Consider the following 25,703-nt stretch of genomic DNA (forward strand, 5'->3'; position numbering starts at 1 on the left):
GATTTAAAGTATACTCCTGAGTTTCAAGTTATATTTTGTTTTTGTAATTGGTTTCTAAGTTAACTGCATTATAGCCAAAACAAAACCAAAAATTAAATTCTTAAGAAAGAATTAACATAAATTAAGACTTATGTCCCAGATATAACATCTATTTTTATTATTTTTAAATCTATTTATTTATTTTAGAGAGTATGCATGCTCAAGCAGAGGGTTGAACAGAGGGAAAGGACTTTAAGCAGAATCCGCACTGAGCATAGTGCCCAGGGCACGGTGCTTGATTCCAGGGCCCTGAGATCACGATCTGAGCCAAAATGAGGAGTCTGCAGCACAATCAAATGAGCCACCCACAAATCTGAAGTACATCCCACGTGTGCTTCCAAGTACACGTATTTGTTGTTGATGGGTACAGAGTTCTACTATTAGGCACAGGTTCAAATCCTCAAAATCCTTACTGATTCCTTATGCTTGCTTTCTCACTTTTAGAGGGACGTTTAAATTTCTCTGTCACTGTGGATTTGTTGAGTTCCCATGTTACTAATGACTATCTTTTAGTTATATAATAAGGCACATAAAATTCCAGGACTGTTTAAATGTGATACATATTTATCATGATGAAATACTATTTTTACATTAAATAATAGTTCACGCCTTAAATTACACTTTTTTTTGTCCTAAATTACACTTTTAAAATTGGAGACAAACCAGCTCTCCTTTGATTTTCACTTAGAAGACACAACTTCTGTTCTTTCCGTTCTTCCAGACTTGATCTTAGCCAAAAGACCAAGAAGTCAAGTTTCTTCTCAAACCTTATATTTACACTGCTGTTTTTTCAGTGGCATGTAATTGTGTTTAAAAAAAATTTAATCTGGTATTCGCTTTACTGGTTTATATTTAATGTAATTTCTGATACACTAGAAAGGAAATATCATCTTATGTTCTTTCCTCCTCCTAGTATGTTTCTTCTCTTCTGTGCCTTCATTTCATTATTCCATTTCCCTTCTTATTAATTCCAAGCTGTATTCTTAGAGGACATACATGCTTATTAGAAGCCACCATTAGTATATTTACCACTTTGTAGAAAATGCAAAGATCTTACGAATTTTTCACTCCATCCCTCCTTTTACTTGTCATGTGTTTACCTCTACATATATTTTAAAGCACAAAAGACACTTTTATTACTCTTACTGGTTTCTATAGTCAATATACATATATCTAAATGCTTTACAATGTCTTTATTTCTTTCCACATAACTGTCTTTCCATCTGCAATTCCCTTTTGCCTTAAAAACTCCCACTTGGTAAACTGAGTGCTTGTCTATTGCTGAAAATTTTCTTCAGTTTTGTGTGGAAACTGTTTACTTAACAAACAAAGCTTCAGTTTTTGCTGTCAGTGGGTGTTTTATAAGTTGTGGTGGTTTAAAAGTAATGTGTTTTTCCCTCTGGTTTTATAACTTTGTTTTTCGTTTTCCATAGTTTTACTATAATGTGCTTATACTTAAGTTTCTTTGTATTTATCCTGCTTTGAGATTAGAGAGTTCTCAAATTTGTGAGTTGATTTCTTTTTAATGTTTTGGAAAATTCTAAACCATTATCTCTTCTAATACTTCTTTCTTCTCCTTACAGGATTCCTATTACACTTACCTAAGATCTTTTCTATTATCTGTGTCATATACTACATAATGTATTTTTAGAATATTTTCTCCATCAGTTTGCATTCTTCTGGCTTATCATTCAGTTCCCTAACTTGCTCTTCAGTCAAATTTGAGGATGTTTCTAGTTGTAGAATTTGGAAATCATTATTTCATTTTATAGATTCCAATCCTTTAAAATTCTCCACTAAATCCTTGAAATACTAATCAGATGTTCCAAAATATGCACTTGTTAACTCTGGTATCTGTACCGCCTTCTGCCCGTTTTCCCTCTGGTTTCTGAACACTTTTTTTTATATATTCCATGGATTCTGCTATATAGCGTATTTTCACTGTTGTTATTTTGCACAATTCTGTGATTTCAGTATGTATTTATCCTTTGACAAAAAGAAGTTTGGTAAGTTTAAAATTTTTCAGGCAAAAGAACCAATTAGTTTTCTGTTGTTATAATTTAGAATTTCATTGCATGTAATCAGAAAGTATTACTATATCTAACTTACAAAAATTAATGAATTTTTTAAAAATATAGGAACATTTTTTGTTAATGCAGCATGGGCACCTAATACAGTTTATCATCATGTTGTAGAATTCAACTTATCTCCCTAAGATTACCTTACTGTTTATGTTGTCCAGGTCTTCTATCCCATTTTTTCCTTGACTTTGCCTGTTCTATACTAAGAACAAAGAATTAAATTCCCTAGTAGTAGATTTCTAAGTCTCACTGAATCCTCTGGAGTGTCCGTTGTAAAGATTTTATTTAGTTATTTATTCAAAGATTTTACTTACTTACTTGAGAGAGAAAGAGATCACAAATAGGCAGAGCAGCAGGCAGAGAGAGAGGAGGAAACAGGCTCCCTGACGAGCAGAGAGCCCCATGAGGGGCTTGATCCCAGGACCCTGAGATCATGACCTGAACCGAAGGCAGAGGCTTAACCCACTGAGCCACCCAGGTGCCCCAAGATTTTATTTATTTATTTAATAGAGATCACAAGTAGGCAGAGGGGCAGGCAGAGAGAGAGGAAGGGAAGCAGGCTCCCTGCTGAGCAGAGAGCCCAATGCAGGGCTTAATCCCAGGACCCTGTGATCATGACATGAGCTGAAAGCAGAGGCTTTAACCCACTGAGCCACCCAGGCGCCCCTGGAGTGTCTGTTTTAAATAGAAGGTTTCTGTATGATAAGCTGCGAAGATATTCATGTGTTCTCCTCCACTGTAAATTATAGGTTTTAGCACTAAAAAAATCGTCCTTCTATGTCACAGTTCATGAGTTTTTGGTTTAAATTCTACTTTTGATATTAAGATGACCATACCTGTCCCACTTTCATTTTCATTGGTCTAGTATACCACTGTCTACTGCTTATTTTTAGCCTTCCTGAAACATTTGATCCAGCAATCACAGGACTGTCTCTTCTAAGCAGCAGAAAGGGGCGCCTGGGTGGTTCAATTGGTTAAAGGTCCAACTCTTGCTTTCGGCTCATCATTATCTCAGGATTGCAAGGCTGAGCCCCACTTGGGGCTCTGTGCTCAGCATGGAGTCTGCTGGAGATTCTCTCTCTCCCTATGACCCTGTCCCCACCCTCATGCACACTCTAATATAAATGAATACATTAAGTCTTAAAAAATACATTAAAAAAATAAACAGTATATAGCTGGGTCTTCTTTTGTGAGCCAAAATGAAAAATCTATTCTTTATAATGGGTCGATGAAGCCACTCACATTTGTTGTTGTTATTACTGCTATCACTGCTATCACTAATATTGCAGGTTTTTATCATTTTATGTATTTACTGCATGTCTGCATGAAATGTATATTCTTTGCTTCAATAAAAAATTGTTTTTGTTAGATTTGTCTCTGTATTCTTTTCTCACACATTTTTTTCTGAGATATAATTCCCATACCATAAAATCCTCTTTTAAGTATACATTAGTCAATTAAGTATACAATTCATTAGTCTTTAATATATTCACAAAGTTGTGCAAACATTATCTAGTTCTAGAACATTTTTATCATTCCAAAAAGAAACCCTATGCCCACTATCATCTATTTTCTGTCTCTACAAATTTCCCCATTCTGGATATTTTATGTAAATGTGATCATATAATATGTGATCTTTTGAGTCAGGTTTCTTAGAACAATCTTTTCAAGATTCATCTATCTATATTAGAGCATGTATCAATACTTGATCCCTTTTTTTTTTTTAAAGATTTTTATTTTATTTATTTGAGAGAGAGACAGTGAGAGAGAGCATGAGCGAGGAGAAGGTCAGAGAGTGAAGCAGACTCCCCATGGAGCTGGGAGCCCGATGCGGGACTCGATCCCGGGACTCCGGGATCATGACCTGAGCTGAAGGCAGTCGTCCAACCAACTGAGCCACCCAGGCGTCCCTACTTGATCCCTTTTTATTGCAGCATAATATGGCATCATATGAACATAAAACATCTTGTTTATCTCTTTATCAGGTTAAAGGACATCTGGTTTGCTTCCACTTTCCAGCTATTACGAATATTATGAACATAGTGCACAAGATTTTATGTGGACACATGTTTTCAATTCTCTTGGGTATAAATGTGGGAATGGAACTGATGGATCATATGGTAATCCACTTTTAACTATTTCATGAGCAGTCAAATTGTTTTCCAGAGAAGTTGCATGTCTTTATTTTTCTACCAGCCACATATGAAGGCTTTCATTGTCTATGCCCTTCCCAGTATTTGTTATGGTCCACCTGCTTTCTTACACCTTCTTTTACTATCTGTGGTGAAACATAGTCTTCCTAGGGCCTGCTGTGCTTCTACACATTTTGTTGCATTTGCCAAGAATGCATAGTCCTAACCACTCATTAACTGGGCCATTTCTCAAGAGCTGTGCTTATAGTAAGCAATCCTGAAGGATGTGGTAATGTTTCCTGCTGAAAAAAGAACAGGCTTGCTCACTATAAAAGCAGTGGATTCCCCAAACTCAGGGGTTCTTAGTAGCAATGCAAACCTACTATGTGTGTGGCATCACTGTGGACCACCCAGCACTGCCTCCATGGGACCTATGAAGCAAGGGCAATCTACAGAAATATGCTAATGATAATGCTGCTTGCTATACCACAAGTAAAAAAAGTTCTTTGTTTGTGACCCATAAGTCTTATGTCTTCTGCCAACATCCATGAAATAAGTAAACAATTAGATTATACAGTAATAAAATCCCAAACCTTGTAATTACCTAGTTGGAGTTTTTATTGTTAACACTCTCATCTATTCTCCATGCAACAAACATCAATACACTTATTCTTTTTCCTATTTCACTCTCCCTTCTCCTTTTCTTCAGTTTTATTACGGCTATTCTGTCTCAAAATATAATATAGTCTGTCCGTCACATCTCTACCTTTTAGTCTTATTAATACATTTGTGTATTTGAAAGATTCATCACTGTTTCTTTTGGTGAGGTTTTCCTGGCTATTTCTCAGTTAAACAAAATATCCTCTGGCAGATTCCTTAAAAACAGCTCATGGGTGCATAATTCCCTAAGTTTTGTTTTTGTTTTTTTTTTTAAGATTTTATTTATTTATTTTACAGACAGAAATCACAAGGAGGCAGGCAGAGAGAGAGAGAGGGAGAGAGGGAGGAAGGGAAGCAGGCTCCCTGCCAAGCAGAGAGCCTGATGCAGGGCTCGATCCCAGGACCCCAGGATCTTGACCTGAGCCAAAGGCAGAGGCTTTAACCCACTGAGCCACCCAGGTGCCCCTCCCTAAGTTTTTTAATGATGAAAACCATTTCTCCATAACCTTGATAAAGACAATGTGGCTGACATTAAATCCTTAGCTCATATTTTCTTTTTGAAAGGCTGCTCTACTTGAGCCTTGTTCTGGTTTTTAATATTTTCTTTTAAAAAAAGAATGATTTACTTAAAGAAAGAAAGAAAGAGCACATCATGGGGGGAGGGGAAAGGGAGAAAATCTCAAGCTTAGTCTCAAGCCCCATCAGATCATCACCTGAGGTGAAATCACAAGTCACCCGCTTAACTGAGCCATCCAGGCAACCCCCACACCAGTGGATTTTTAAATGTGTGAATCAGTGCAATTCATTTGCCTTTCAAAGTTGTGTTTTTGCCTGCAGACATTAAAGATTTTTTATCTTTGAAATCAAATAGTTTTATTAGGAAATGTCTTAGAAATTATCCTTCTGAGGTCATTTCCCCAGTACCCAGTATATCCTTTAAGTGGGTATAGATTTGAATCTTCTTCAATTTCTAAACAACTTTCATTAAATATTGCTTTAAACATAATTGCTTTCCATGTATTTTTCTCTCCTGAGACTCTTAAAGATATGAATATTATCCTTTCACTGTCTATCTTCAATTTCCACTATTTGCTCTGCCATTTGTTTTATGCCAGCTTTGAGATATAATTCACTTATAAGATTGTGTAAATTCAAGGTATACCATGTGCTAGTTTGATACATTTACATTTCACAAAATGATAATCACCACTGCCTTAGCTAACACCTCCATTATATCACTTATTTACCATTTCATTTCTGTGGTGAGAAACTTAAAAATCTGCTCTCAGTAACTTTCAAGTAGAGTATCTCTGACACTTTTTTTTTTTTTTTTAAAGATTTATTTATTTATTTGGCAGAGAGAGATTACAAGTAGGCAGAGAGGCAGGCAGAGAGAGAGAGAGGAGGAAGCAGGCTCCCCACTAAGCAGAGAGCCCGATGCGGGACTCGATCCCAGGACCCTGAGATCATGACCTGAGCCGAAGGCAGCGGCTTAACCCACTGAGCCACCCAGGCGCCCTCTCTGACACTTTCTACTTCATTCATTTTCCTTTACTTGCTTCTTCCTTACCTTTCTTCAATTCTTTTAAAGTGTAGTTGACACACAAAGGTGTATTAATTTCAGGTATACAACATAGTCATTAGACAAGTTTATATATTATGCTATGCTCAAATGCAGCTATCATCTGTTAACATACATTATTGTAGCATCACTGACTATATTCCTTATGCCGTACCTTTCATTTCTGTCATTTATTCATTCTGTAACCAGAAGTCTTTATCTCCCACTTCCCTTTACCCATTTCTGCCTGACCTCCACTCCCTACCCCACTGGTAACCATCACTTTGTTCCTTGTATTTTATAGGTCTGATTCTGCTTTTTACTGAATGTTTTTTGCAGATTCCACACAAGTGAAATCAATATGGTATTTGTCTTTTCCAGTCTTATTCCCTAGCATAATACCCTCAAGGTGCATCCATGTTACCACAAATGGCATCTCATCCTTTTTTTATGGCTGATTAATATTCCATTGCATATATACCGTATCTTCTTTATCCATTTGTCTATTGATGAACACTTGATTGCTGCTAGTCTTGGTTATTGTAAATAGTGCTGCAATAAACATAGGAGAACATGTATCTTTTCATATTAGTGTTTTTGTTTTCTTTGGGTATACACCCAATTGTGGAGTTATGGATCATATGGCATTTATTTTTTTTTAATTTCTGAAGGAACCTCCATGCTGTTCTTTACAATGGTTGTAATTTACATTCCCACCAACAGTGTATGAGGATTCCTTTTTCTCCACATCCTCCACATCCTTATTTCTTGTCTTTTGATATCCTCAATCACTCTCCCTTATTTCTTGTCTTTTTATTTTAGCCTTTTTGACAGGTGTAAGGTGCAAACTCATTATAATTTTGATTTCAATGCACCTTATTAAACTTGCATTTGAGTGTATTCTTCCTGGGGCATTCTGTAATTTACTCATTTTATATATACATTATCAATATTTTTTTTCTATGCCTTCGATTTCTTTACCAAGTTTATACTTTTTACTCCACTTTTCTTTCAGTTTTCATTTCTTGGTTTTTGAATTTTTGATTTTACATTTTTTTAAAATATCCTTAAATTCTTCACTGATATGTTTGTATCCAAGTATGGTCAGTTTTCATCTGAAAATTTTCCTCAGATGGTACATAACAAATCTCTTCTTTTTTGGTAACAACTATATATACTTTTATTAATCTTCCCTTTTCATCTTTTTGTAGTATTGGGATATTTTACAAGATTCCTAGTTTAATAGGAAATTAGCAAATACTCTGAGGGCCAGGTATTTTAGGATACTTTTTCTTTTCGTCTCGCTGAGTGGCAGGGAGAGGGAGGTGTGGGCCTTATAAGACGGTGATTTTGTGTTCACCTTGTCTTGCAGGAACCTAAAACTTCCCAGTGTGCTTCTTTTCTTCTTTAACACCTAAATACCAAAGGGAGTTTTTCTTTTTACCTTTTTTGTCTTAACCCTGAAGATACACACCCATTTAGATGATGACTTTTGTAAGTCACTCCATTTTAAAAGACTTTCCTATAGGTTATGCTCTGCTCTATTCCACATACACACCCACAATTTTGAACTTAAGGTAGAATGGCTGTGCCGGTTAATCTTAGGTACACTTGGTAGCTTCCATCTTGTATGTTTTCTGCAAATCTGCTTGGTTGGCTTTTGCTTACTACAAAGCCTTGCTGAGGACTGGAAAAAGACAGAATGTGAGAGATAATATACTGAGAATTGGTGGGTTTTCTCCCCTTACTTAGAATTATGCTCAAAATTTGGCTTTCTCTGCCTTCAACTTATGCCTTGAACATGGTTTCTGTATAGATTTCTTTTACTCTTCTTATAGCTCTGTACTGCTTTTGGAGGAAATGTTGGGAGACAGGTAGTTAAGTGGTAACCACTGTCTTCCGCTACTCAGAGAAGTGAGATCTAAAAGCTAAAGTAAGGAACTAACAAATTCTATAAAGCAGTTTATATGGGGGCTCAGTCATTTAACTGTCTCACTCATGATTTCAGCTCAGGTAATGATTTCAGGGTCCTGAGATCAAGACCTGTGTCTGGCTCCACGTTCAACAGGGAGTCTTCATGACATTCTCACTCTCCCTCGGTCCCTCCTCCCAATAGTGCTTACTTGCATGCACTCTCTAAAATTCTTAAAATAATTCTATACACTGGGGCGCCTGGGTGGCTCAGTGTGTTAAGCCTCTGCCCTCGACTCAGGTCATGATCTGAAGAGTCCTGGGATCAAACCCACCATCAGGCTCTCTGCTCAGCAGGGAGCCTGCTTCTCCCTCTCTCTGCCTGCCTCTCTGTCTACTTGCGATCTTTCTGTCAAACAAATAAAATCTTTTTAAAAAAAAAATCTATAAAGCGGGCACCTGGGTGGCTCAGTGGGTTAAGCCTCTGCCTTCGGCTCAGGTTATAATCTCAGGGTCCTGGGACTGAGCCCCGCATTGGACTCGCTGCTCAGCAGGGAGCTTACTTCCCCCTCTCTCTCTACCTGCCTCTCTGCCTACTTGTGATCTCTCTCTCTGTGTCAAATAAATAAATAAAATCTTTTTTAAAAATTCCATAAAGCAATACAGGTTAAAAGGTCAGTAATATTGTCATGAGGAAAGTCTTTCTAATAAGCATAAACACTAACCAGAACTTTTAAGAGGAAAACAATGCTATAGATAAAAACCAAAAAACCTATTGCAAAATTTATTTTAGCTGATGAGAGAAAATGATTTATTTATGGCATCCTATAAGCAAAAGGGTTCATTTATTAATAAAAACCTTTTAAGGGAAAAAAAAATAATCCCATATACTTGGTGAATTAGTCAGTTGAGAGTCTGACTTTTGATTTCACCTCATGTCATGTCCCAGGATACTGGGATAGAGACCTGTGTTGGGCTCAGCACTCAGCAGGTAGTCTACTTAGGGTTCTCTCTCTTTCCTTCAAGATCTGCCCCTACCACACTGTGCGCTTTCTCTATAATAATCTTTGCCAAGTAAAAAAATTCATAATCCAACTGGAAAAATGATCAGGACATATGAATATTAAGAAAAACAAATCCCCTGTAAGCCATATGAAAATATGCACAAGTAAATTAAAAATAGGAAATTTCCTTCTAACATGTCAGATTAAGATGACTAATGTATCGGGTGATCATAAAGATGCTCAATAACAGGCATTCCCAATCACTAGTGGAGTTATTAAAATTTGTACACATACATACATATTAAAACCATCTGAAAGAACTTCATGCACTGACATTAAGTTCTTTCATGAATTCTAAATAATTTCAGCTACAAAATACTGAGGTACCAAAGATTTACACTCATACAAAATATCAATACATTTTTACTTGTCAAAAGATATAGTATCAGGGTGTTTGGCTGGCTTAGTTAGTACAGCATGCGACCACTGATCTCAGGGTTATGAGTTCAAGACCCACATTTGACATGGGGCCTACTTAAAAAAAAAAAAAAAGTAATAATGGTGAAAAAAAATCACATGGCATTTTGACAATAAAATCCTTCAAGAACTCTCAAAAATAAAAATCTTAAAGCAATTTTGAATAATTTTCTCCTATAACTTATAAAGCATTTTTAGTGATTAATTTCAACTTAAATAATAACTTAACACTGAACACTTAAAAATGGTTAAGATAGTAAGTAAATTTTCTGTTGTGTATTTTAGCACAATAAAATTAAACAACAACAACAACAAAAAAAACAATGTATATGAGAACACTGCAGTAAAAAGCACTAATTCTTTCCTGATAAAGCAGAAAAAATACAAAATACATCAACGGACAAATAAATGAGAGAACTAGTACTGCCTGTGGCAGTTTTCTCGCCATGTCCCTCAATATATTTACTTAAAAGACAGAGGCCTGAGGCCTGAGACAGAGGTTCTGAGGCCTTATTTAGATATACTATGTATACCAACACTTAAAGAAAATAAACATAATACACAGTCAACTACTTGAACAAACTTCAGTTTAACTAACATTCACTGATTATTTCATATGCAGGCAGCACTGTGCAATACAATGGAAGAGCAAAATGAGTAAGACAATTTCTACCTTGTAGGAGCTAAAAATTATTTTTTTTAATATGAAATTTAGGACACTGAAGTGCATGATAATGTCGATGACCCAATTTGGAGAAGAGCAAACAAACTATGTGAAGATGCGAAGTTTTGAGCCCTGACATTAAAATGCATCATTAAGAATGTAATCTCTTTTCTTAATAACTTAAAATCAAATCAGATGACATGATCATCTACATGAGATGCTAGCAGAACGACAAGTCCATTCAATATAAGCTATTTTTTTAGTAAGGTCATCTTAGAAGAAAGTAAAACAAAGTGTTTTTGATTTTTTTTAATGCTAAAAAAAAGAATAAACTGAGGTTTTCTAATGTTATATCGCCTCTCTAGATTTCTCAGTAACAAGAATTATTACTTAATTATACTTTTAAAGAAAAATATTAACATCTAAACCATTTCTTACTTGGATATAACTATATGTCTCTTTCTCTCTTACCCTCAAGTTTAGCAGAATGTGGATGTTCAAAGATTATTAACTAAATTGCAGAGGAAAAGAAAAAAACACTTGAAAAGTCAGAGTTCCTCTAATAAGGCCTTCATTTAAAATTACTGGTAGAAGTAGTAAAAGAAATCACCAAAATTTGGAATATGGTATACAGAATTGTATCACTTTCTAAATTGTCTCAAAGATCAGAAGAAATTTTAAGTAGATAGAAACAACAAATTAGGTGTATAAGTCTGATATTATTCAGTATTTTTAAAGTCACAGTAATGGCACCCCCTTGAGTGTTTAAAATCCTACTACATTTAAAGTTGAAACTGAAGCATATCAAAAAAATTCACAGCATTCTTTAAAGTTCTTACCACAATCATTTCTGAAGGCTCTAATACAAGACAATCACATCCTCTTTTTCCTCCAAACTGCTTACCAAAACTATAAAAACAAAAGAACAATTTCTTTAGCAAAGATATAGATAAAATATATCAATACAGGAAAAATAAAAAAGAACCCCCCAAAAACCCTAAGCATTAACCAAGAAATTACAATCCTATCACCTATGCAAGATTTTCTTAAACCAAAATCTTTCCTCATATTTTCCCTTATATAACTAATCTCAACATAGTTTTTTGTGAAAAAATCTTTTAAAATAATTGCCTTTAACTCATCTCTAAAACTTTTATAGTATAGGTTATTTGCCTAGTCTCAAATCTTCAATTCGGTATGTTGAATTAACTTAAAAACACCTAATAAAAAATGAAGCCACGACTATGGAATATTTTCTGAAAATAAATTATTATAATATTTTGGGAGCAGTAATCAACCAAAGATAAAAAACTTAAACAATAAATCCACATTTAAATATATAAGCAAATGTATTAAGATACACATGTGATTTATTTTTCAGAAATACTGCTGGGGAATCCCTAGCTAGCTCTTCCAAAAAAACTACAACTGGCTTAGTTCTAGAAGAAAATATACTTCTATATTCTTCCAATGGGAGAAAGACTTCTCAGCAATCAAAAAAGGAAGCATTCCTATAAGAAAACGTAACATTTTCATTTAAAAGAGAAACAATGTTTTAAAAGGATGGGAGGATAGGATAAAATACTTGCTAATTATTTAAGAGACAAAATGTTAACATACCCAATATGGAGACCACACTTAAATTGTAAAAGCAATCTAAAATATTACATTAACGAAAATTAATTACCATGGCCAATTATAAAACTTCTAAAATATTATTATAAACTAACCAAATTAAAAAGAAATTCCACTAATCAAGCAAAACATAAAATACCTAAAAGTAAACATAAGAAATATAGGTCATTTATAAAACACTATAAAATTTTATAGATAGACTGGAAAGAGTGACTGAATGAAATAAGAGACCTATCATGTACTTTTATGAAAAGGTTCAATATTCTAGAAATGTCAATTCTTCACAAAGTATAATGTTATACACAAATATTAGTTCATAACAAAAATCCTAAGGTGCCTCCTTAGTGTAGTAGGCAGCATGTCAGTCTTGTAACAAAATCTCAATGTCTAAATGTAATAAAATTACTTCTGAACATTTAAAAAAAAATCACTTTTGTTATTTCTTAAGCAGTATAACTATTTTTTCCCCAAACGCTAATGGTATCTAATGCATAAAAAAAGAGGAGTAAATTTGTGGAAGTTTCTTTCATTGAGGATCGAGTAACAGGACCATATTTATTCTACCTAAAAAAACAAGAAAATCAGACAAAATATATAAAACAACAGTTTCAAGACACTGGACAACAGCAAGGACAGGACTGTGATTCCTAAGAGAGAAAATAAAGAAATTAAGATGATACCTACAGTATCCTATTTTACAAACAACAGGAACTCTCTAGGCCACTTAGGTACATGCCCTAGATCAGAATTAGCAAATTGCTTTCTCTGTGTCTAGTATACTCAAAGCTTTATCATGAACAGGCTTTAGATTTTTTCAAATTTTTTTCTTACTTTACTAAAAGTATATGGTTTTTGTCCATTATTATTATACTAATTATTATATATTATATATAATAATATATATTATACATATTATACATTATTATACTAATACAGTATACTATATTAGTTGATTTATGAATGCTAATAAACCTTCTTGCATTCTCGAGATAACCCCAACTTACTAGTTTCTAATACTTTATTAATATATAACTGGATTTGGTTTGCTGTTATCTTGTTAATGACTGCTGCATGTATATTCATGAAAGATAACAAAGTGTAGTTTGCTTTTCTTGTGTTGTTTTTGTCTGTGTTAGTGTTAGGTTAATAATGGACTCATAAAATGGGTTTTAAGTGCTCCCTCTTTCCCCAGTTTCCAAAAGAGTTTGCACAGGATAAATAGCAATGCTTCCCTAAATAACTGAAAACATTTAGCAGTAAAGCCATCTGGGCCTAGGCTTTTCTTTGTGGGAGTAAACGTAATTAATCAATTTTACTTTTTTATAAACATATTCAAAGTTTCTTTTTCAGTCTCTATATGGTAATGTATGTATTTATACCTTTTTGGTATAAAGTGGCTTATAAAATTTTTAAATACTTTTAACTTCTGTAGGATATTAATATCTCTTCTTTTCATACCTTATTTAGGTATTATGTATTTTCTCTTTTTTAAATGATCAGTCTATTCCAAAGTTTATCAGTTTTGTTGACCTTTTCAAAGAACAAACTTTTCATCTCACTGATTATTTTCTGTTGTTTTCTGGTTTTTCTTTCATTGATTTCCACTCAAAGTTTATCTCTGTTTCAAATTTACTTTGCTATTCTTATTAAGATGAAAACTTAAAATGATTGAATTGAGACCATTCTTCTTTTCGAATGAAGTTACTATAAATTTAGTTGTAAATTTCCCTCTAAATTCCCCCTTTACAGGAATCTCCATATGTGTTATATAATCATTTTCATTCATTTCAAAAAAGTTTTTTAAAAATTTTATTTATTTATTTGACAGACAGAGGTCACAAGTAGGTAGAGAAGCAGACAGAGAGAGAGAGGAGAAAGGAGGCTCCCCGCTGAACATAGAGCCTGCTGTGGGGCTCAATCCCAGGACCCTGGGATCATGAACTAAGCCAAAGGCAGAGGATTTAACCCACTGAGCCACCCAGGCACCCCTCAAATATTTTCTAATTTCTGCTATCAACTCTTCCCTGACCTATGGGTCATTTACAAATGTTTTGCTTAAATTCTCACATTTTCCCCTGGAATTCATTTACAATTTAATTCCCATACTCTGAGGATAAAACCTGAGTAATTTCAACCTTCTTAAATTTACTGAGACATTTTATAGTCTAGAGTATGCTCTATCCTGGAGAATGATCTATATGCCTGGAAAAAAAAAAGTATCAAAGTGGTAATAGTACTTCTCAAACTATTTATCTTCACTAATTTTTCAATCTAGTGGTTTCCATGGTTGATAGTTTTGAAATCTCCAGCTGTAAGAGTTCAATTTCTACTGATCTCTTCATTTGTCAGTTTTTAATTCTAGTATTTTAGGGCGCTATCATAGCTAAAAACTGTTTTATGTTCCTAATATAGTCATCCTTTTACAACTATGAAAATTTGCCCTTAGTCTCCAGTAACATTTTGGGTTTTATAGTCGATTTTTTTTAAAAGATTTTATTTATTTATTTGACAGAGATAACATGTAGGCAGAGAGAGAGGCAGAGAGAGAGAGAGGGAAGCAGGCTCCCTGCCGAGCAAAGAGCTTGATGTGGGGCTCGATCCCAGAACCCTGGGATCATGACCTGAGCCAAAGGCAGAGGCTTTAACCCACTGAGCCACCCAGGTGCCCTTTATAGTCGATTTTGACTGATGTTGATATGACCACTCCAGTTGTCTTATGAATACAATATGCCTACTATATCCATTTCCATCCCTTTACTTTAAATGTATTTGTGCTTTGAACCTCAAGTACTGCCTAAAGATAACATATAATTCTATCTGGGATTATCACAGAATCTGATAACATGCCTTTTGACTAGAGTGCCTAGACACTGACATGGTTTGATTTTCCTACCTACTTTGTAAATGCCCCATCTTTTTTCTTCCTGTACTCCTACATTACTACCATTATCTCTCATGAGTAGTTTTAGTCTACCATTTTAATTTCTGTGATGATTTTTAAATGCCCTTTAAATGCTATTAAACTCTTACTAGTTCATCTAAGGATTACAATATGCATATAATATGCAACAATACATGGCAAGACTGTCCACTGTCATCACTTCCAACCAAAAATGTACTAGAGATTACAGCCAATGCAATAACACAAGAAAAAAAAAATTAAAGGCACAGAGAATGGGTACCAAGAAATAAAATGTCTTTACCAGAGATGACCCATCTTGTATGTGGCAAACTGTAAGGACCTTTAAACTTTCCTAGAAAACTTAAGAGTGTACCATGTTCACAGGACATAACATCACTATGTAAAAACCAACTGTGTTTCTATATACTAACAATGAAAAAAATAAACATAAAATTAAGCAAGCAATGCTATCCAAAATAGGATCAAAAAGAAAAATATTTGGGACTAGTTGAACAAAAACGGAGAGTTCAACATTCAAAAATTAATGTAATCCATCATATCAAAGGCTAAAAAAAAAAATCACACAATCATACCAACAGATGCAGAAAACACATCTGACAAAAACCAAAACTCATTCATTATTACAAATTCAGTATACCAGGAGTATAGGGTAACATCCTTAACTTGATTATGAGTATTTACAAAAAACCAATAGCTAGTATCTACTAGGATGAGCAACTAAGCAAGGATGTCTCCTTCTCAACCACTGCTTTCCAAAATTATACTGGAGGACCTAACTAATACAGTTGGAAAAGGAAACAAAAGGTCTAAGATTGGTAAGGAAAAGACAAAACTATCCTGTTCACAGATGAAATGATTAAGTACAAAATGGTGGGGGGGGGGGGCGCAAAAATACTTCTGGTATAAGTTACTATAGCAAGGTTGCGGGGTACAAGTTTCATAAAAGTCAATTACTTTCCTATATACTATCGAACAAGCAGAATTTAAAATTATAAAAACAAACAATGCCATACCCATTAGCATCCAGATAAATCAGAAATTATATGGTAAAAATCCATCAGAATAATGTACAAGATCAGTACGGTGAAAATTACAAAACTCTGATCAACGATATTTAAGAGCTAAACAAATGAAGAAAGATTCCATATTCATGAATAGGAAGACTCATTGTTGCCAAGATGTCATTTTTCCCCAAACTGAATTATAGATTCAATGCAATTCCGTTCAAAATCTCTGAAAGTTTTTTTCTTTAAAAATTGTTAAAGTTTATTTATTTCTTGAAGAGAGATTAAGAGAGAACACAAGTAGGCAGAGTGGCAGGCAGAGGAAGACGGCATAGCAGGCTGCCCACCAAGCCGGAAGCTTGATTCAGGCCTCGATCCCAGGACGCTGGGATCATGACCTGAGCAAAAGGCAGACACTTATCTGATTGGGCCACCCAGGCACCCCAAGTTATATGCAGACATTGAAAAACCAATTCTAGGGGTGCCTGGGTGGCTCAGTGGGTTAGGCTTCGGCCTTTGGCTCAGGTCATAATCTCAGGGTCCTGGGATCGAGCCCCACATCTGGCTCTCTGCTCAGCAAGGGGCCTGATTTCCCCTCTCTCTCTCTGACTGCCTCTCTGTCTACTTGTGATCTCTGTCTCTTTCTCTCTCTCTCTCTCTGCCAAATAAATAAATAAAATCTTTAAAAAAAAAAAACCAATTCTAAAGTTTACATGAATAGGCAGAAGACTCAGAATAGCTAACACAACACAGAAGAAGAACTAAGTCAGAAGACTGACACTAGGGCATGTGGGTAGCTCAGGTGTCTGCCTTTGCCTCTGGTCGTCATGTCACGGTTCTGGGATGGCGCCCCATATTGGTTCTCTACTCAACGGGGAGTTTGCTTTTCCCTCTATCTCTGTCCCTCCCTCCACTTGTGCTCTTCTTTCCTCTCCTGCTCACTCTCTCTCAAATAAATCAATCTTAGGAAGAAGAAGAAGAAGACGACGACAATGATGACGAAGACGACAAAGGCGAAGAAGAAGACACTAGCTGAATTTAAAAATGTATCATACAGGTTCAGGGAACAGGACACTATGGTATTGGTTAATGAATAAACAAAGGTATCAATAAAAGAAAACACAGATCCCAGAATCAGAATCCCATTGATATGCTCAACTGATTTTGACAAAGAAGCAAAAGCTATACAATGGAGCAAAGACAGTCTCTTCCACAAATAGTGCTGGAATAACGGACATCTATCTTACACCATCTCATCAAGAAAATTAATTCAAAATGGATCCTAGATCTAAATGTAAAACATAAAGCCATACAACTCCTAGAAAACACAGGAAAAATATAAATGATTTTAGGACTGGCAGTGACCTTTTAGCTCCAAAATCAAAAGCATGATACATAAAAGAAATAAGCTGAACTTCATTACCACTGAAAGCTATTAATAGAAAAGACAAAGTCAAGAGAATGAGAAGACAAGCCACAGACCAAGAAAAATATTTCCAAAATGTCCGTCTGAAAAAGGCTTGTTATCCAAAGTACAAAGACACAAGAACTCTTAAACTCAACAAGGAGGGAAGCCTGGGTGGCTCAGTGGGTTAAAGCCTCTGCCTTCGGCTCAGGTCACGATCACAGGGTCCTAGGATTAAGCCCCGCATTGGGCTCTCTGCTCAGTGGGGAACCCGCTTCCCTTCCTCTTTCTCTGCCTACTTGTGATCTCTATCTGTCAAATAAATAAATAAAATCTTAAAAAAAAAAAAAACCCTTAAAAGGAAAATTATTTAAAAATGGGCCAAAGATGGGGCACCTGGGTGGCTCAGTGGGTTAAAGCCTATGCCTTCGGCTCAGGTCATGATTCCAGGGTCCTGGGATTGAGCCCTGCATCGGGCTTTCTGCTCGGCAGGGAGCCTGCTTCCCCCTCTCTCTCTGCCCGCCTCTCTGCCCGCCTCTCTGCCTACTTGTGATCGCCAAACAACCACATGAAAAGCTCCACATCAGAAATCATCATGGAAATGCAAATTGAAATAACAATGAGATACATTACACCCTGTAGGAATGGCTAACTTCTAGTACACAGACAACACTGAATATTTGGTATGGTCATGGAGAAACAGGAACTCTCATTCATTGGTCTAGGAACATAAAATGGCACACTTTAGTAGAGTTTGGAAATTTCTTACAAAACTAGAAATACTCTTACCATACAACCTAGTAATCATATTCCTCCTCCCAAAGGAGTTGAAAACTTATGTACACATTAAAACATGCACATGGATGTCTCAATCAGCTGTTCAAGAGTCAACTGTAAATTCTTATAATTTGAAAGTATGACAACACAAATGAAAAGAGAAAAGCTCTAACAAACAATTTAACAGAGAAGATATAGCCTAATAAGCACATGGAAGGATCTGCAAAGGCACCACTCACTAATGAAATGCAAAATAAAATAGCACTGAAATGCTGTTAAGTATACACTGAAACAGTAGTAATCGAAGACTGTCAACAGCAAGTGATGGAGAAGATACAGAGAAACTTGATTCATTAAATGTTGCTGGCCACAATGTAGAACACTACAGTCACCTTTTAAACAATTTCGTCCTTTTCAAAAGTTAAATATATGCTTCTCATACAATAGAACAATTCCACTATTTTTGGATACATACAAAACAAATATAAACACACAGCCCATATAAAGACTTGAAAGTAAATCTTGATAACACTGTTATTTGTAAAAACTCCCAAGCTAGAATAAAAAATTTCTTATTTCTCAAAATTTTCAACTTCTGTTAAATGGATGGACAAAATGTGGAATCTTTCTAGAATGAAGTACAATTTAATAATTTTTTTACAATGAGTGTGCTACAACTGGTACATGCTCAGACAGGGATGAATCTCAAAAACATTATTCTAACTGACTGAAGTCAAAAACCAAATACTACTTTTAAATAACTGCAAGAAGTAGATAGTGACAGAAAGCAAACCATGTTAACTGCAAAAGAGCATGAGGCAACTTTTTCAGGCAATGGAAGTCATCTATAACTGTGATGCACCAATGTATACATTTACTATAAATTATTCAACTGTGAACTTAAAATGGATGAATTTTATGGTATGCAAATTTTACTTCAAATAAATCTATTTTAAGAAAACTATCTAAGAAACGAACAAAATCTTCAAAAACTTGGAATAGAGGAAGATTCGCTGGCACACATAAGTACTACAAATAAAAGGAAAAAAAATCATCCTTGAGACTTTGTAACAATTAAAGAAGTCACCAGTGAAAAATGAAAAGGCAAGAAATCAGTCCAGGAAAAGTATTTGCAATAGATTTATCTTGTAATGAATTTTTATGCATGATATACAAATAATTCCTATACCTCAAAAAAGACACAACCTCTTAAGAACTGAACAAATTAGGGGCACCTGGGTGGCTCAGTGGGTTAAAGCCTCTGCCTTCAGCTCAGGTCATGATCTCAGAGTCCTGAGATTCAGCCCCGCATAGGGCTCTCTGCTCGGCAGGGGGCCTGCTTCCTCCTGTCTCTCTGCCTGCTTCTCTGCCTACTTGTGATCTCTCTGTCTCTGTCAAGTAAATAAATAAAATCTTAAAAAAAAAAAAAAGAACTGAACCAATTTTTCACAAAAGAAGATTCGCGAATGATTAATTCACCAAAAAAAGCTGATAGCATTAGTTATCACAGAAATGCAAATTAACACCACAATGAGATCCATTTCATACACACAAGAATAGCTAAAATTAAAGACTAACCATCTCAAGCACTAAGGAGGATACAGAGCAATGTGAATTCTATAAACTGGTGGTGGCAATATAAATGGTACAAAACTTGACATAACATCTGGCAGTTCTTTTTATAAATTAAATATGACTACCACATAGTTCAGTCACTGAACTGAAGCTCGTGAAGAGACTTGTACAGAAATGATCAGGAGCCTGAGTGGCTCAGTTGTTAAACATCTGCCTTCAGCTCAGGTCATGATCCCAGGGTCCTGAGCCTGAGTCCTGCATTGGGCTCCCTACTCAGCAGAAGGCCTGCTTCTCCTTCTCCCACTCATCCTGCTTGTGTTCCCTCTCTCGCTGTGTCTCTGCCAAAAAATATATAAAATCTTACCAAAAAAAAAAAAAAAAAAATCATTGGGTCTTTATTTGTTATCACAAAAAATTGGAAACAACCTTAATTTCTTTCAATAGTAAATTATATAAACAGACTGTGACATATGCATACAATGGGATATTAATGACCAATTTTACAAAATAAATTTTGTAAATAAATTTTGCATCTGCAAAAGATTTACACCTATTAGTATGTTTGGTGAAAAAGTGCATGTTCTACTTTTTCATCCCCAATTCCCCTTCTAGACAGAACAATAAAGCCTGTCCGCTCTCTGTACATCTCTTCAATACTGTACTGTGGTTTCTTCCCAGGGCAGTAAGGCAGGAAAGACAGGGTAAGGCGGGGGGGGGGGGGGGACATTTAAATTAGGGAAAAAAAACCCCAACAGTCAGTTCACAAATCAGTAGACAACAGACAGAAAATCCTACAGATTCTCTAAGATGGCTATTAGAACAAACAAGTGAATTTAGTAATGTTCCAAGCTATAAAATCAACACATGCAACACCTCAACACTGAAAACTACAGAAGAGCACTGAGAGAAAATTACACAACATTGTTGACCTAAACAAATAGACTGATGCACCTTGTTCATGGTCTAAAAGAGACAACTGTTAAGATGTCAATACCACCGAAAATGGTCTACAGATTCAATTCATTTCCAATCAAAATCCCAGGCTTTGCTTTTTTTAAAAATTAATAAATTGATTCTAAAATTCACCTGAAACTGTAAAGAATCTATAATAATCCAATTTGACAAAGCTGTGAGGACTCAGACATTTTGTAATATATTATAAAGCTAGAGTCATCAGGATAATGTAGCAATGGAACAACACAGAAAAAATAAATCAATGAAAAAAACAGATCAATGAAACAAATTAAACAGTTGGGAAATAGACCACATAGTCAATAAAATTTCAACAATGATACAAAGGTAATTCAGAGAAAGGATAGTTTTGTCAACAAATGGTGGTAGAACAATTGAATATGTACAGGTAAAATGATGAAATTAGATCCACATACCATGCTATAAAAAAAAAGTAACTACAATAGATCACAAATCTAAATATATCATAATAAAATCTGCAACAATACAGGTTCCAGAAGAAATTACAGATAACTGAGACAATGGGTTAATCAAAGATTTCCTACAAACAACAAAGGCAAAGTCCATTAAAGAAAAACTTGATAAACTGGACTTCATTAAGTTCTGCTCTCTGAAAAGCAATTAATAGATGGAAAACAATCCACAGACCAGAAGAAAATATTTGTCAGGCACCCATCTGTTGAAGGAACTATGTAAAGCATAAAGCATCCGGAACTACAAAATAAATCATACAACTCTACCTACCCCACCCAAATGGGAAATGATTCAAAGAGACCCTTTGTAGACAATATGTAATTGACAAATAACTACATAAAAAGACGCTCACCATCACTAGTCTTTAGGGAAATGCAAATTTTTTTAATGTTTTTTGTTAACATATAATGTATTATTTGCCCCAGGGGTACAGGTCTGTGAATCATCAGGCATACATACTTCACAGCACTCACCACAGCACATACCCTCCCCAATGTCCATAACCCAACCACCCTCTCCATTCCACCTTCTACCATCCCCCGCGACCCTCGGTTTGTTTTGTGAGATTAAGAATCTATTATGGTCTGTCTCCCTCCTGATCCCATCTTGTTTCATTTTTGGAAATGCAAATTTAAACTACTATCAGCTATGATCCCATACCCATGAGGATATGTAAATTTAAAAGATTGACTTTGGGGCTCCTGGGTGTCTGGGTCAATTTGGTTAAGCATCAGACTCTTGATTTCGGCTTAGGTCATGATCCCACAGTCGACAGGATGGACCCCTGAAGCCTGCTCCTCCCCACCCCCATCTCATCCTTGTGCGCTCTCTCTCTTTAAAAAATAAGATTGACCTTACCAAGTGTTTGTGAGGAGGTATTGTGGAACAACTAGCATTCTCTTACACTGTCGGTAGAAATGTAAAATGACAACTGTGGAAAAGAGTGTAACACTTTCTTAACTCTTCCAAAATAAATATACATACATACTTGTATACCCAAAATAAATGAAGTATGTGTCTACATGAAGACTTATAATCCATTCTCTTCCCATGTATATACTAAAAAGATAAACCATATGTCCATATAAAGACTTATAAACAAATGCTGATAGTGTCACAAGTCAAAATAATCAAAAACAGGAAATTACCCAAATGTCCATGAATAGTTGAACTGCCAAGAGTAGTATATCCATACAAAAGAATATTGCAATAAAAAGCAATGAAATAGGGACGCCTGGGTGGCTCAGTTGGTTAAGCGGCTGCCTTCAGCTCAGGTCATGATCCCAGCGCCCTGGGATCGAGTCCCACATCAGGCTCCTTGCTCAGCAGGGAGCCTGCTTCTCCCTCTGCCTCTGCTTGCCATTCTGTCTGCCTGTGCTTGCTCTCTCCCCCTCTCTCTCTCTGATAAATAAATAGAATCTTTAAAAAAAAAAAAAAAAACCTTTAAAAAAAAAAAAATGGGGCGCCTGGGTGGCTCAGTGGGTTAAAGCCTCTGCCTTCGGCCCAGGTCATGATCTCGGGTCCTGGGATCGAGCCCCGCATCGGGCTCTCTGCTCGGCAGGGAGCCTGCTTCCCCCCCCCTCTCTCTCTGCCTGCCTCTCTGCCTACTTGTGATCTCTCTCTGTCAAATAAATAAATAAAAATCTTTAAAATAAAAAATAAAAAAAAAAAGCAATGAAATAAATGAAAGATGAATGGATCAAGATAATGTGGTACAGAAGGAAATCCTGTCATTCCATGGATGAACTCTGAGGTCATTATGTTGAATGAAGTACACCATAAACAGAAAGACAAAAACTGTTCATTATCACATGTAGACACAACTTTTTATTTTAAATCTGATTTCATAGAAACAGACTAAAATGGTGGTTGCCAGGTACTCAAGGGAGAGGGAATTACAGTGATGAAGGTCAAAGGAAAACAATTTTCAGAAGCACAAGAATAAGCTCTGGTGATCTAATGTACTACATGGTGACTTAAAAAAGAAAAAAAGGAATGAAATATTGATACATATTAAAACACGGATAAGCCCCAAAGTAATTTTAATGTGAGAAGCCAGCCAAGAAAAAAAATATGTATTTTATGTTTCACCTTATATAAAATTCTAGAAAATGTAATCTACAGTGACACACGGAAACACACACATCAAATCGCTGTGGATCATAGGAGGGAATAGGAAGGTGGAAATACTAAGTTTACAATGGGGCACAAGTAATTTTGGGGGGTGATGGATATGCTCATTATCTTCACTAGAGTGGTAGTTTTACAAGTGTATACATACACCAAAATTTATCGAACTTTATATTTTAAATAAACTCAGGGGCACCTGGGTGGCTCAATGGGTTAAGCTTCTGCCTTCGGTTCAGATCATGATCTCAGGGTGGGATAGAGCCCCACATCGGGCTTTCTGCTCAGCGGGGAGCCTGCTTACCCCTCTCTCTCATTCTTTCTACTTATGATCTCTGTCAAATAAATAAATAAAATCTTTTAAATAAATAAATAAGTGCGATTCAGTCTACATCAATTACATCTTAATAAAGTTGTTTAAAAGACAATTAGGGTGGCTGGTTCATCCAGTTGGTTAGAGCATGGTGCTAATAAGAAACAACTAAGAAAATGAAAATGCAAGCCAAAAATGACAGAAAATGCATGCAAAACCTATCTCCTTGTATCATGAATGTATTAAAGATTCCTATTTTTAAAAATCTAAGACAAAACAACTCCACTTTAAAGCTCTAAAAAAAACTTTATTCAGTTACTTCACAAAAGAATATAGAGGAAGCAGCAACCAATAAACACAAGAAAAAGTGCTAAATATCATTAAGCAGGAAAATTAAAATGCAAACTACTTCACAGTGACTAGAACAGCTAAACTAAAATACTGACAATCATGTGTTGGTGACTGCGTAGGAAGAAAAACAACTCTTAAGACACTGCTGGTGGAGTTTAAAATGATACAAATGCTGTGGAAAGCAGTTTAGCAGTTTCTCATTAACAGTTTCTCTGTTAAACTGCAAGACACATTATAAAGCTACTGTAATTACAACAGTGTCATATTCAAGCAGTGACAAAATCTACTGTAACAATCAGGAGCCCAGAAACAGGATATCCACTTATGTGGATATTTGTTTATAAAAAAAAAAGATATGGCACTGAACAAGAATGGATACAGGATATACAGAAATCCATATGGCAAACCACACAAGATTATCGTACTCAAAAATCTAATCTAAGTAGAATATAGACCTAAATGTGAAAAGAAAACAAGGAAAGTTCTAGAAAGTAACAAAGGAAAATATCTTCATGACCACAGGTACAGAAAATTTTTCTTAAGCAAACGAGACAAAAAGAAAAAGACTGATCCCCATTCGAATTAACAACTTTCATTAATCCAAAGGCAATACTAAGAGAATGACAACACAAGACACAGGGAAAAGGTATTTGCAACAAAAATAACCAAAGATTCTTATTCAGGATTTATAGAGAATTTCTATCTCATTAACAAAAGGACAATGCATTAGAAAAATGGGCAACAGATCTAAAGATGAACTTGAAAAAAAAAGTTATTCAAATAAAAATGCACTCACTCATCAGCAATCTGTAATATACAAATTAAAATTATATGAGGTATAGACACTCAACAGTAACTGCAATTCAGCAGTCAAAATAAGTAAAAACCACGACAATACTAAATGTTGTTAAGGATATGGAACTACAGAAATTCTCATGCAATGCTAGTGAATGTGTAAAATAGTACATCCACTTTCGAGTATAACTGGAAATCAACAATATATGAATACTGTTCATATGAATACAGACATCCTGTAAGCCAACAACTCTCTGCTACATAAATGCAAGCCAATGTGTATCTGATGTACAAGAATGTTCACAGCTGCTTTACTTCTAATAGCCCTCAACTATACAAACAATGTAATACTAATAAAGAAAGAAGTAACTGTAATTACATGGATGAACCGCATTAACAGTGGGCCAAAGAAGCTACACACAAAAGAATATTCTATGACTACACTCATATCAAATTCAAAAGTGAACAAAACCACAGTGTTTATGTGTGCATACTGTCAGGCTAAAACTCTACAGATATTAAAGACTAATTACATTTTTTAAAATGTTATCTTTGGTGGGAAAGGGGGAAGTAGGAAAGCCAATTTGAGAAGACTGCAGGCTGCCTACAGGGTGTTGATAATGTTCAACTTTTTGATCTGAGGAATAAGTAGGTAAATGTTTAATCTATAGTATCACTGATATGCACATCTGGGTTATCTAAACTTTACCCATACCTTGCAGAACAAAAGAGTTAAAACCAAGGAACAGTGTTCCTTTTTGAGTCAGAAATGTGGGGGAAAAAAGAAATTTCTTTTTCACATATGTATTTAAAAAACCTGAAG

At 35.3% G+C, this 25,703-nt stretch overlaps 1 protein-coding gene across 6 annotated transcripts in view; it reads right to left on the reverse strand.

Moving 5' to 3' along the window:
* RAPGEF6 (Rap guanine nucleotide exchange factor 6) overlaps positions 1–25,703 on the reverse strand; it is a 196,650-nt gene that overhangs the window by 133,304 nt on the left and 37,643 nt on the right. For all 6 annotated transcript variants that reach the window (XM_059417506.1, XM_059417507.1, XM_059417508.1 and 3 more), the window contains exon 5: positions 11,369–11,438. In XM_059417506.1, the coding sequence (XP_059273489.1) occupies positions 11,369–11,438 (70 nt within the window). The remainder of the gene's footprint in view (positions 1–11,368; positions 11,439–25,703) is intronic.

Source organism: Mustela nigripes, chromosome 12, assembly GCF_022355385.1.
Source record: "Mustela nigripes isolate SB6536 chromosome 12, MUSNIG.SB6536, whole genome shotgun sequence".
In the NCBI taxonomy this organism is placed as follows: domain Eukaryota; kingdom Metazoa; phylum Chordata; class Mammalia; order Carnivora; family Mustelidae; genus Mustela; species Mustela nigripes.